Source organism: Vipera ursinii, assembly GCF_947247035.1.
Source record: "Vipera ursinii genome assembly, chromosome: 3".
Classification (NCBI taxonomy): domain Eukaryota; kingdom Metazoa; phylum Chordata; class Lepidosauria; order Squamata; family Viperidae; genus Vipera; species Vipera ursinii.
Window position 1 is genome coordinate 73,549,811 of NC_139516.1, and position 12,955 is coordinate 73,562,765.

General features: G+C 39.8%; 1 protein-coding gene across 1 annotated transcript in view; it reads left to right on the forward strand.

The window, feature by feature from the left end:
* Positions 1–12,625, forward strand: part of MSH4 (mutS homolog 4) — a gene marked incomplete at its 5' end in the record, with an annotated part of 68,025 nt that extends 55,400 nt beyond the window's left edge. Inside the window, 4 exons of the mRNA XM_083360241.1 lie at positions 3,602–3,730; positions 3,813–3,984; positions 7,494–7,582; positions 11,763–12,625. Coding sequence (XP_083216367.1) covers positions 3,602–3,730; positions 3,813–3,984; positions 7,494–7,582; positions 11,763–11,957 — 585 coding nt within the window. The 3' untranslated portion in view covers positions 11,958–12,625. The remainder of the gene's footprint in view (positions 1–3,601; positions 3,731–3,812; positions 3,985–7,493; positions 7,583–11,762) is intronic.
* Between the last annotated feature and the right edge of the window lie 330 nt (positions 12,626–12,955).

Consider the following 12,955-nt stretch of genomic DNA (forward strand, 5'->3'; position numbering starts at 1 on the left):
GGAGGAACGGAGACCTGCCGAGGTTTGGGGAGGTTTGGGGAGGCGCCCAAACCTCCCCAAACAGGAACGGAGACCTGCCGAGGTTTGGGGACGTTTGGGGAGGCGCCCAAACCTCCCCAAAGGTCGGCAGGTCTGCGCGGAGGAACGGAGACCTGCCGAGGTTTGGGGAGGTTTGGGGAGGCGCCCAAACCTCCCCAAACAGGAACGGAGACCTGCCGAGGTTTGGGGACGTTTGGGGAGGCGCCCAAACCTCCCCAAAGGTCGGCAGGTCTGCGCGGAGGAACGGAGACCTGCCGAGGTTTGGGGACGTTTGGGGAGGCGCCCAAACCTCCCCAAACGTCGGCAGGTCTGCGCGGAGGAACGGAGACCTGCCGAGGTTTGGGGAGGTTTGGGGAGGCGCCCAAACCTCCCCAAACAGGAACGGAGACCTGCCGAGGTTTGGGGACGTTTGGGGAGGCGCCCAAACCTCCCCAAAGGTCGGCAGGTCTGCGCGGAGGAACGGAGACCTGCCGAGGTTTGGGGAGGCGCCCAAACCTCCCCAAACAGGAACGGAGACCTGCCGAGGTTTGGGGAGGTTTGGGGAGGCGCCCAAACCTCCCCAAAGGTCGGCAGGTCTGCGCGGAGGAACGGAGACCTGCCGAGGTTTGGGGAGGTTTGGGGAGGCGCCCAAAGCTCCCCAAACAGGAACGGAGACCTGCCGAGGTTTGGGGACGTTTGGGGAGGCGCCCAAACCTCCCCAAAGGTCGGCAGGTCTGCGCGGAGGAACGGAGACCTGCCGAGGTTTGGGGACGTTTGGGGAGGCGCCCAAACCTCCCCAAAGGTCGGCAGGTCTGCGTGGAGGAACGGAGACCTGCCGAGGTTTGGGGAGGTTTGGGGAGGCGCCCAAACCTCCCCAAACAGGAACGGAGACCTGCCGAGGTTTGGGGAGGTTTGGGGAGGCGCCCAAACCTCCCCAAACAGGAACGGAGACCTGGGGAGGTTTGGGGAAGCGCCCAAACCTTCCCAAACGTCGGCAGGTCTGCGCGGAGGAACGGAGACCTGCCGAGGTTTGGGGAGGCGCCCAAACCTCCCCAAAGGTCGGCAGGAGGAACGGAGACCTGCCGAGGTTTGGGGAGGTTTGGGGAGGCGCCCAAACCTCCCCAAAGGTCGGCAGGAGGAACGGAGACCTGCCGAGGTTTGGGGAGGTTTGGGGAGGCGCCCAAACCTCCCCAAAGGTCGGCAGGAGGAACGGAGACCTGCCGAGGTTTGGGGAGGTTTGGGGAGGCGCCCAAACCTCCCCAAACGTCGGCAGGTCTGCGCGGAGGAACGGAGACCTGCCGAGGTTTGGGGAGACGCCCAAACCTCCCCAAACGTCGGCAAGTCTCCGTTCCTCCGCGCCCTGCCTGCCTGCTTCTTTCCGCTGCGGAAAGAAGCAGGCAGGCAAGGCGCGGAGTTTGGGGAGGTGCGCGCGCACCTCCCCAAACCTCCCCAAACTTCGGCAGGTCTCGGACGGCGGTGGCTTGGGAGAGGTGCGGGCGATCCCGGAAGCACCAAAGCCTCGGCCGCGCACAAGTCCTCGGTAGGTTTTTTTTGTTGACTGGAGTATAAGCCGAAGTGGAATTTTTCAGCCCAAAAAGTGGGCTGAAAAATTCGGCTTATACTCAAGTATATACGGTACTTTCCTTATCTACAGTCTCTTGTCTGCACCCTTAGCTCACTTGAAAATAACTCTTTTTCAGTTAATTATACATATTTAATTACGTACATGTATTTATTTTTTTAGGAAAAATGTTTAAACAGACACAAAATCCCTAAATTTTGTAAGGGATATAAATCCACGTGTAAAGTTATACTCCAGAAAGGGTTTCCATGTCTTATGGAAAACATACAATCAATTGTCTTGTGAAAAAGATACAATAAAGAGAGAAATAGTAAGCAAAAAACAGCAATCAAAATAGCAATCAAAATGGAGCAATCTTACCTATTAAACACAGATATGTTAAATGTCTGTCAGCATTCCTCTTTGCCTCCTGTTTAATAGCCTAAAAGTATTCATTTATTTTATTTATCAAACTTATTCGCTGCCCATATCTCCGTTTACGGTGACTCTGAGCAGTATTGGATTCTGACAAGCTGTTGTTATTGTTGTTAGTTGCGAAGTCGTGTCCGACCCATCGCGACCCTATGGACAATGTTCCTCCAGGCCTTCCTGTCCTCTACCATTTTCTGGAGTCCATTTAGGCTCACGCCTACGGCTTCAGTGACTCCATCCAGCCACCTCATTCTCTGTCATCCCCTTCTTCTATTGCCCTCAATCTTTCCCAGCATTAGGCTCTTCTCCAGTGAGTCCTTCCTTCTCATTAGGTGGCCAAAGTATTTGAGTTTTAGCTTCAGGATCTGGCCTTCTAAAGAGCAGTCAGGGTTGATCTCCTCTAGGACTGACCTGTTTGATCACCTTGCAGTCCAAGGAACTCACAGGAGTCTTCTCCAGCACCATAGTTCAAAGGCTTCAATTCTTTGGCGCTCAGCCTTTCTTATGGTCCAACTTTCACTGCCATACATTGCAACTGGGAAGACCATAGCCTTGACTATACGCACTTTTGTTGACAGGGTGATGTCTCTGCTTTTTAGTGTGCTGTCTAGATTTGCCATGGCTTTCCTCCCAAGGAGCAAGCGTCTTAATTTTTTGGCTACAGTCCCCATCTGACAAGCTAGTTTTCATCAATTTTGGTATGCAATTTTGTTATGATTTGGGAAGGAGTCTAGGTGTTCTTGAGCAGTTTTACATCATGGAAGTTCATGCCCGATTCTTGGCACTTTCGTCCATCAGTCATACTTTGTTCTTCTCCTGATCTTTGAGGTATCATTGTTCTAGTCCACTCAAGCATACAGAGTCCCTTTTAATCCATGCACTGAGACATTTGCATTGATTATATGCACTTTATTAGATTGAATATTTTATCATGTAATTCATTAAGCTCATTATCCATCATAATCACTGGAAGAGGTCATTTGCTGGGCAAGCCTGCAAAGTAGTTACTTTCTTTTCAAGCAGGGTTTAAGGGTTCAGCTAAAACTTATTTGCATTCAAACTAACAGGTTTAATACATAGAGGATTGAATCCAAAATTTTCACTTCAGTCTAATTATTTGAATAGTGATCTAACTTGCTGGAAGTTGCTTCTTGTGTAGATGTGAGTGGAATATATGATTATCATTATTTCTACACTGATGATGTCTCTTTTTGAGGATGTGTCATGAATTTAGAAATTTAGATCAAGCACAGGCCCTGCTGAACCAACTACTACATGCAAATAATTAATGAAAGATGATTGCTGTACAAGCATTTCTTTTCAATTACTCAAGCACCGCGAAAGATCGGCTTACAGAATAAAGTTATGCATGCATTTGCTTTTGTTAAAATTGAAACAATTGTGAATGCAGAGAATTTTTGAATTGGGCTGTTGGTGCTGATTAATGATTTGTTTTTATGTGGCAGCTGGTTGACTGTTACTAAACTAAATTTCCTGTCTGGGGTTTGGAGTAGGAAATGAAAATATCTATTAGCGGGATTTATCCACACGTGGAATATTAATAATGAAATTTGATGTCTCTTTCATTAGGTAACATACATCATACAAAATGCTAATGACAGATCACTTATCATAATTGATGAGCTTGGCAGAGGTACCAGTCCTGAGGAAGGCATTGGCATATGTTATGCAGTCTGTGAATATCTTCTAAATTTAAAAGTAATATTAATTTTAAAATCCTTTTTCTCATACCTTCTTTTTTTTCTCATTTCAACAGTTCAATTGTTGTTTCCTTTTGCAGGCATTTACACTCTTTGCTACTCATTTCTTGGAATTATGTCAGATTGGTAACTTATATCCCAACGTGGAAAACAATTACTTTGAAGTGCAGCATGTAAGAAGTTGTGAAATTAGGGAGAAAATTGCTTATACTTACATTCTTTCTAAAGGATGCACAGAGGAAAAAAATTATGGTAATAGTCCTGATTCATTAAGGCTTATGACAACACACACAAGTAGGTTTCAGTATATGATTTGCATATACGGAGAGGATAATCTAGCACAAGTGTTTGCACATGCAATTTTAGTTACATTTGGAACAGTATGCCTTTTATTTAAAAAAGAAGACTATTAATATCTTATGACATGTTCCTTATTGAGTCTAGTTACTTTTATTAGCCTCTCCATTTTGCAAGATGTTTTATTTCTTGTCACTAACCAGTATTTTTCTCATTGTGGCATTTGAAATACTATTAGGAATAGATGAATTTATATTAGGGTTCCGTAAGTTTTCATGGGCCAGGATCTAGTTCCATCATTTTGTTTTGAGTTGACACATATACATACAAGAGTCAAATTTGTTAGCATTAAGATTAGGAAAGAAATGAAATGCATGTAATACAAGCTGTAATAATTACGCTGTGCATGCTGCATTCATTTTCTTGTCCCGGCCTCAGTAAAACAGGTGTTTCTCAAATCCATAACCGAGTCTACAGTTTAAATTGTCGAAAGGCTGTTGATCTGGAAATTGCTGTAATGTTTGATATATTTGAGTCTAGGTAGTTACTCTTAGGATTCAGGATATAATATGATATGTGACATTATGTGACAATATGACAATTGCGATATCGATGGGTTCTTGGCAGATTACAATATTTGGAATAGAGAATGGGGGAAAAGAAGGATACGTAGATTTGTTTTTAAAAATATAGAAATCTGGACTTCCGGTGGCGACGCGACGTCGAAAGACAGCCGTTTTCGGGCTGCCCGCTCCGCAGCTGTGTTTTTCCATCGTAAACAGCGCCGATCAGCTGTTTAGATGGATTTGAAGCCCCCTCCTCGGGAGAAGAGGAGGGGGTGAGGCCCCAGGTAGGGGTTGAGCTCTCCGGGGCCGCCTGAGCTGAGAGCTTGGGCGGCTGAAGGATGAGCCCCCCCGAAGCCTGGGTTGCTCCGAGCTGCGCAGCGCCTCTGCTCTGGGATTTTTGGAGCAGAGCCAGGCGTTAGCAACCACCCCTGCCAAAAGGAAATACTTTTGATTATCAAGATGCAGGCAGAGCGGTACAGGAGGTCAAGGTGAAGTGGACTCTTTATTTTTACTCTCTAGCTCAATGGATTTTATAGCTTTAAAGTGAAAGTGCGTAATAAGTGAAAGTGGGGGAAGATGGCGGCTAAAACTTCTAAAGCTCTTCGGAATGCTGGGTCTTCCCTGGTGCAAGAGACCTCATTGCAAGCTTTGGTTCCTCCTGCATCTCCCCCAGTATTGATTCTTAAGGATTTACAAGACGCTCTTGGAAAGCATGCACAATTGATGTCTGATATGATGGATGAAAAGTTGAAAAAGCTGGAGGAGAAATTGGAGGAGAAAATGGAGAAATTGGAGAAGAAGATGGAAGAGAAGCTGAGAGCAATGAGGGTGGACATCTTGTCTAAGGTTGAATCCGTAGCTGAATGTGTGCTACAGCTGGATATAAAAGTGGAGGATCTCAGTCAAAAGAACTCTATATTAGAAGCAAAGGTATTAGAAAATGAAAATATAAGGGATAAAATGGACGAAGAATTGAGCCTTGTTCAGTATAATCAGATGCAGTATGCTATTAGAATTAGGGGTTTAAAGGAGAATGGTAAAGAAGATTTAAAGCAGCTGATTTCTGAGGCTCTGGAAGGGGTACTGGGCCAGTCAGCATCTGAAATTGAGGGAAATATGGACAAAGTTTTTCGTGTAAATTTATGGATTGCAAGACAGAGGAAGTTACCCAGAGATGTGGTGGTCTATTTTACAAAGAAAGTAATTAGAGATGAAGTCATTCAAGCTGCTTATGATACTAAATTGGTAGTGGCTGAGCAAGAAGTTTTGGTTTTAAAAGAGATCCCTCCGAAGATCCTAAGGAGAAGGAAAGATTTTGCATTTCTAGTACAGGAACTTAAGAAACATGATATTAAGTTTAGATGGGAGATTCCAGTTGGGTTGGTGGCAACGCACGAAGGTAAAAGACATCGTTTGGTTACTGTGGCTCAGGCACGTGATTTTTATAGTAATGTGTTAAAAGCAACCCCCCTATCATTTTTGGAAGCTGCAAAAGGATACGGTGTGGGAAAGCTTCAAGATGTAGCAGATAGACAGACAGAGGACAATGGTGTTGGAGGGGATCAAGCCACAGTCTCATCGGTTGCTGCAGGAGGCCAGAAGATGACCCGTGCCGCCCTAAGAAGAGCGAGACGAGAGCAAGAGCAAGACCAGCAGAAAGCTATGGAATCTTCAAAGTGTGCTTACAGTGAAGATGTGGGAGGAGAGCGGTCTAAAGAAGTTTTGGGGGTCATGACAGAGGTGCTCCAAAAGTTTTGGGGCGTTAAGATTGCTGATTAAATTTTTAGATTAGAATGTCAATGGAGTAAAATTATTATAGAGGAGAAAGAAAGTTTTTTTTTTTAATATTTTATGTAATTTAAGATTGATGTTATTTGTTTGCTAGAAAAGTATATTAGGGTTATGGACTTAAAGTATGTGTTGAACTAAGAATGGGTATGTAAGCTCTTAATTAACAACAAGTTGTCTTAGAGATTGCTTAAATCTTTTTTTTATATATGCTCTTTTTATTTGAACTTTTATTTGAACTTAAGGATGATTTGGAACTGCGAGACATTTGGTGTGATACACGCAAGAACTATTTTTGATCATAGTTTAGTTGGTCGGAGATTATTAAGATTAACAGAGATAGGTGCTTTTGGCGTGTAACTGAAAATTTGTTTGGAAATTAGAGAAAGGTGGTAGAATGCAAATAGCAGGTGAAAGTTTTTTTTTTCTTTTCCCTTTTTTTTGAAATTAATATGAATAAGGACTGGGATTAAGAAAATTTATTTTGAGTAAAGATCTTTTTCTGTTTTCCTCTTTTTCTTTTCTACTTTATTTGTAATATTAATATTGTTTGTACTCATTTTATATGAGCTAGAGAGAGATAGAATTTATAGTTTATTGTTGATAACATAGGGGTGTTTATGTTTGTTTTTTGATTTTATGCCCTGTATTTAGCTCTGGGAAGTCGGGGGGAGGAGGGAGTGGGGGAGAGGGATAGGGGTGGGGGAGGGGGGATTAAAGTCAGAATGTATTGTGAAACTTTTTAAATAAAAATATAGAAAAGGTGTCAGCATTGTGCTTTTGATTTTGTAAACATGATTAAGAAATAGACCCATAAAAGTATGTCATGTTGTTTAGTGATCTTGTCTTCCCCATTTAGCATCACATCTACATGAATTCTCATTTTGGTTTTTTAAAAAAATGTTCTCCTTAATTCTGATTGGCAAGCTTACTTTAAATCCTTTTTAAAAAGGAAATGTGCCAAAGTAACACTGGCTCATGGTTAACATTAATAATAGGAAGGAAAGAGTTTGAACTGCTTTTCATCCGGCATTTGGCAAGTCAGACATTTTTATTAAACAGCGTTATCTTTCACAGTAAAAAATGGCTTCATTTTTTTTTTACGTTTAGGCTTGAAAGCTGCAGAGGTTTCTTCTCTTCCATTATCAATAATATTGGAGGCCAAGAAGCTAGTAACTCTTATTGATAAACAAATGATGGTATGTATTATTAGCACATAACTTCAGAATATACAATATAGTTTTTAATGTTATATATGCTATTGTTAACATGCTTACTTTTTATTGAATTTTGTTGAAAACATATTTTGAGATGTGCACTCTACTTTTTTTTGTAGTGACATGTGAAGAAATATACAATATGAATAAAACCACAGAAGCCACAGAAATATCAGTAAATCTGGCAATAAAAGAAAAATGAATATATATATACGAATCCCGGGCATATCTGTATAGCAATATGAAGTTCTTGAACTCCGGGAAGAATATAAAACAGCTGTTTATTGTTAAAATAGTAAAAACAATAAAAACAACTATTTACAAACCTAAAAACCTAGCTTTCACTGGTCCACTGCCAGCATCATCAGGGTAAATGTTGGTATGGGTTGCCTTTCGATATACTGTTGTGTGGAGGGTGCCGTTTGTTTGGCGACTGACCAATACGTCCAGGAAGGCCAGAGTGCCATTGGCCTCCTCTTCCGCTGTGAACTGGATATCAGGGAATACTGCATTGAGCTCTTTCATAAAGACAGCCTTGTCTGTTCGTTTGATGATGGAGAAAAGAAAGCAATAGGACTGAAAACACGCACAAGGAGATGCGGGACAGCTAGGATATTTACGGTTAGTTAGGATGGGCGGCCCTATCACAAGATCAATGAGTCAACAAAGTTTATAAACAAACACCCCACCCCCTAGCATTTACCCTGATGACGCTGGCAGTGGACCAGTGAAAGCTAGGTTGTTTTAGGTTTGTAAATAGTTTTTTTATTGTTTTTACTATTTTAACTATAAACTGCTGTTTTATATTCTTCCCGGAGTTCAAGAACTTGATAGATAGATAGATAGATAGATAGATAGATAGATAGATAGATAGATAGATAGATAGATAGATAGATAGATAGATAGATGATAGATAGATAGATAGATATTGATATAGATATAGATATAGAGATATATATAGAGATATATATATAGATATAGATATATAGATATATATATGCATAATACAGTTTGCAGATTAAAGGCTGAATTTACTCAACAAATCATATTATGTTATGTTTCAATACAATAAAGGCAGAGAGTTGAAGGAATATTTTGGTCCTCATCCAATCCAATTCAGTATTACATTGGCATTTTAAGATGGCATGACAGCATCTCTGACATGGCTCTACAGAGTCCAACACCTCACAGTCAGTGCTTTTCAAAGCTAAAGATTCCTATTATTAGAAAGCTTTCTTGTAGCTTCAGTCCTACCCTCAGGATCAACAGAAGATTAGTTACGCTTTGGCTTCTGCATTTCAACCTTTCAGGTTTTTAAGACTGCTATCATATTTTCCTTAACTATTCAGGCTAAATCTACCAAGCACTTTAAATCTTTTCTCATAGGACTTGTTTTCCATCCTGCTTTACCATTCTGTCCATTCTTCTGATGTTTCCCAGGTTGTCAATGTCTGTCTTGTAAAGAGTACATCAGAGCAGCTAATTGATTTAGAACAGACCAGAAGAGACATCATTTTCTACGATCTGAATGTTTTGTATTTTGTTTATGTGTTAACATTTTAGCAGCTGCTGCCTTTTCTCGTGTACTGCTTCCAATTCATCAAAATTCTCACATTTTATTTTTTCATATCAAAATGCAATAGCTTATATTCAGGTCTTGAATTTTATTTCTATTTTGCTTTGTTTTATTTTTATTTTTTGATTTTCAATCAATGTTCTAAGATCCCGAGATCATTTTGAATGCTATTACTTCCTACTTTTGTTTTATCTGAAGTTCTGACAAACAGACCCTTTTTCAGATATTTATAAAAATATTGTCAAGCATAGTCTTACAATCTTCCATTTAGATATCACCCAGGCTGCCATCATCCATTAACAAGCAGATAAATCTAAATATTCTCTAATCATAGACTAATCCTTCATCATTACCTTGTCTGCATTAAAGTTCAAATGGTTAGCCTACAATCAGTAATGCCATTTATGCTGGATTAAATACTGCTCCTGTGTCTCATGAAAATGACATAAATCTTTGTCAGAAATATGGCAGCACAGAGCTTCAAATCCACATTTATCTGTTTACTCAAGAAGTAACAGGCAGAATACTACATCAGAAAAATCTTGCAGCACAATCTTCTAGCAGAAAAGTTATTTTGATTGTTTACTGATAACGGCTAGTATTTTTCTTTTTGTTTTACAAACTATCTCTGTCAGACAGAGCAGTCCAATATTTCAAGCTTTTTTATTAACCAATCATCCACACCCCATGTAATGGTTTTAAAGAAACTGTTAAAACTTTTGTATGAGAATGCAAGGGCCTCTTAATGTTGGTATGGCAAAATTTGGGTAGTTATATCAAGTAATCACCCTTCATTATTTTGACAGAATGTGTTTACTTTTCAGTGAAAACAGCTCAGTAAAAAAGGTGGACATCATGACATGCTTACAGACCAAACTGTATTATATAACAAACATTGGAGGATTCCCAATTCATTATTTTCAGCATTATTGCAGCGTCTGGAGTATTTGGAGGGGAGAAAACAAGCTGGCTTTTCCTTTCCCCTCCCATATTCTAGTTATTGTCTACAAATTGTTCTCCCATGAAAGTTTTCCAATGTAGTACAGAAATTGGAGATGCTTATAAGGAATAAAAGAAAAATGGATGCCTAAGTCAGCCAATCTTCCAATTATCCGTTACCATTCCTGGTGGCAATTCTATTCAACTAGAGTTCTGAAGGATAATTCTGGTATCGTCTTTTTTCCTATATACATCACATGCATCACAGTTTCCAGGACTGGGGTACTGCCATTAGTATGCCATACAGGTGATCCTTAGCTTACAACCATTTGTTTAGTGACCATTCAAATTTACAATGGCACAAAAAAAAAACCCTTACAATCGTTTTTCAGACTTATGGCAGTTGCGATATTGCTGTTGTGATTCAGTGTCAGCCTGTGGTCCCAGCAGCTGAGTCTGATGAATCTGAGGAGGAGGAGGAGTTTGGAGAGCCTTTGGTGTCAGAGGGAGGCTCTGATGCACTGCAGGACTCTCAACCTGGCCCCTCCAGGCATTTTCCTCATGAGACTCAGCTGTGTGAGCACGAGGTGTCAGACTTAGATGAATCACAGCTGAATGAGTTCAGAGACGCTAGAAGCAGAAGGCAATCCAGCAGAGCAGAGCAGAGAAAATCAATGAGGCAACTCAGTGAGAGGAGAAGAAGGCAGTGAGAAGCCACGCCTTGGGAATGATAATAAAAGGGGAAGGTGTGGGTGAGGCTGGTTGCTGAAGGCAACCGTTTGAAGACCTTCTGAAAGAGTCCTGGTCTGTTCTTGATACTTCAGTTTAACTCTTGTCTGTTGACTCTTGTTTGGTATTTTGATTTATTTATTGAAGGAAATATTCTGTTGCTTTTTTGTTTGAACTGTAAATAAATTTGGTTGGGTTTTTCCAGCCTGTTGACTGTAAAGAGGAAAAAGGGGTTGTCCCTGACACACAAACAGGGCCAGTCGTAGGCTGGAACAGAACAATTATCACGGCCACGTCATCAAATTTTGGATGCTTTGGCAACTGGTTCATATTTATGGTGGTTGCATTGTCCCGGGGTCATGTGATCACCTTTTTGCAACCTTCTGATCAGCAAAGTCAGTGGGGAAGCCAGATGCAATTAACAACCATGTTTCTAACTTAACAACTGCAGCGATTCACTTAACTGTGGCACGAACAGTCATGAAATAGGGCAAAACTACTTAACAGCTGTCTTGCTTAGCAACAAAATGTTGGGCTTAATTGTGGTCATAAGTCTAGGACTACTTATATTCAGAAAAGGGGATAAAGATGCGCCAATGTACTAATGTCCTATAGATTTACCAAGTGCTATCAGCAAACAGGTATAGGATCTTGCTGGAAAAAGAAACAATTTGGAGTAATGAGCAGGAGGGTTTTCATCCCAGCTGTTTCTCTTCAGATTGTGTCTTGTTCCTACAAACTTTTACTGTAAAGTTTAGTGGCCAGAGTAGGTTTGCACTATATGTAGCTTTGCATTCTCATCTTCTACAGTGATTTAAATGATTAACATGAGAATACATTAATCAACTTGGATAACTGATATTGTGAGCATCCTAAGCATTCAGATTTTAATATGTGTGTGTCCTTTTAAATAAATAGCAACAGCAAAGAACAGATCCTGAAATATTAAAGGAGAAGGCTATGTATCACTTAGCAAATAGATTGATTCAGACTGCTCGCAACTCTCAATTGGATCCAGACAGCTTGCGAATATACTTGAAAGGTTTGAAGAAAAAGTATGAAACTGATTGCATTGCCTCTGAACAAATAACTGCAGATGTCAGATGTCCATAAATCATGTACACTCCTTTCTGCAGGATTAACTAATGCAGATATGGTTACAACTGAAAATTATTTTAACATGAACATTATTTTTTATAAATCACTACATTTCTGGAGTATTTCTTTGTAATATATAGTTGTTACATTTTAATTGTACAGTAAATGCATTCTTAATTAAACTAGAAATATTAAGAAGAACATGTAATGAAATCATTACTTTTAAAAAAGCCACAAAATTAAGATTAACTGAAAGCTTTTATTTACAAAAGGTCTTATTTTTTTAATTGATTCATTGATTAATGTCACTTATAAAATATGCAGTACTATACAAACAAATGAACTGTCCTTTGTCCAAAAGTAGACTGAGAAAGAAAGAAAACAAAGCAACAACAATTTGCTAATCATTTTATTTGAGACTTAAAGAAATCCATTTTTGGCTAGCTAGATGTATTGGCTTAATAAATATATTTCTGTTGTTTTTTTCTTTTTAATGTTTTTCTTTTATTTTCTTGTATTAATGATTATTACAGTTTATGTTAAAAGAAAAGAAAAATGCAAACAAATCTAAACATTTATATAATGTTCATATTATATACTTTTATTAAAGTTTGATTGTGACATACTATGAGCTTCATTATTCTGTATAAATCAACTTTTTTACATCTTTGCTCCAAATTTTGTATTATGGTTTGTTGCACTTGTCCCCCCGCCCATGCATATACTGATTAACAATATATTGTTCAAAATAATATATTTAGAAAGTATTTACTGAATGTATAGCATTAATGGCATTAATTATAGACATTCATCAGCAAATATTGAAGGCATTCATCTGAAATTATTTGTTTATTTCAATAGAAGAGAATATTTGAAGTTTGTAGTTATGATATTACCTAGCTTGGTAAGGAAATATCTGCAAGAAAACCACTGTTCAAGGCCCAATCTTTATTTGATTGATTGATTTCTGTACCTATGCATATCAACAAGTAAGTCTTGTGGTGGATATTGTA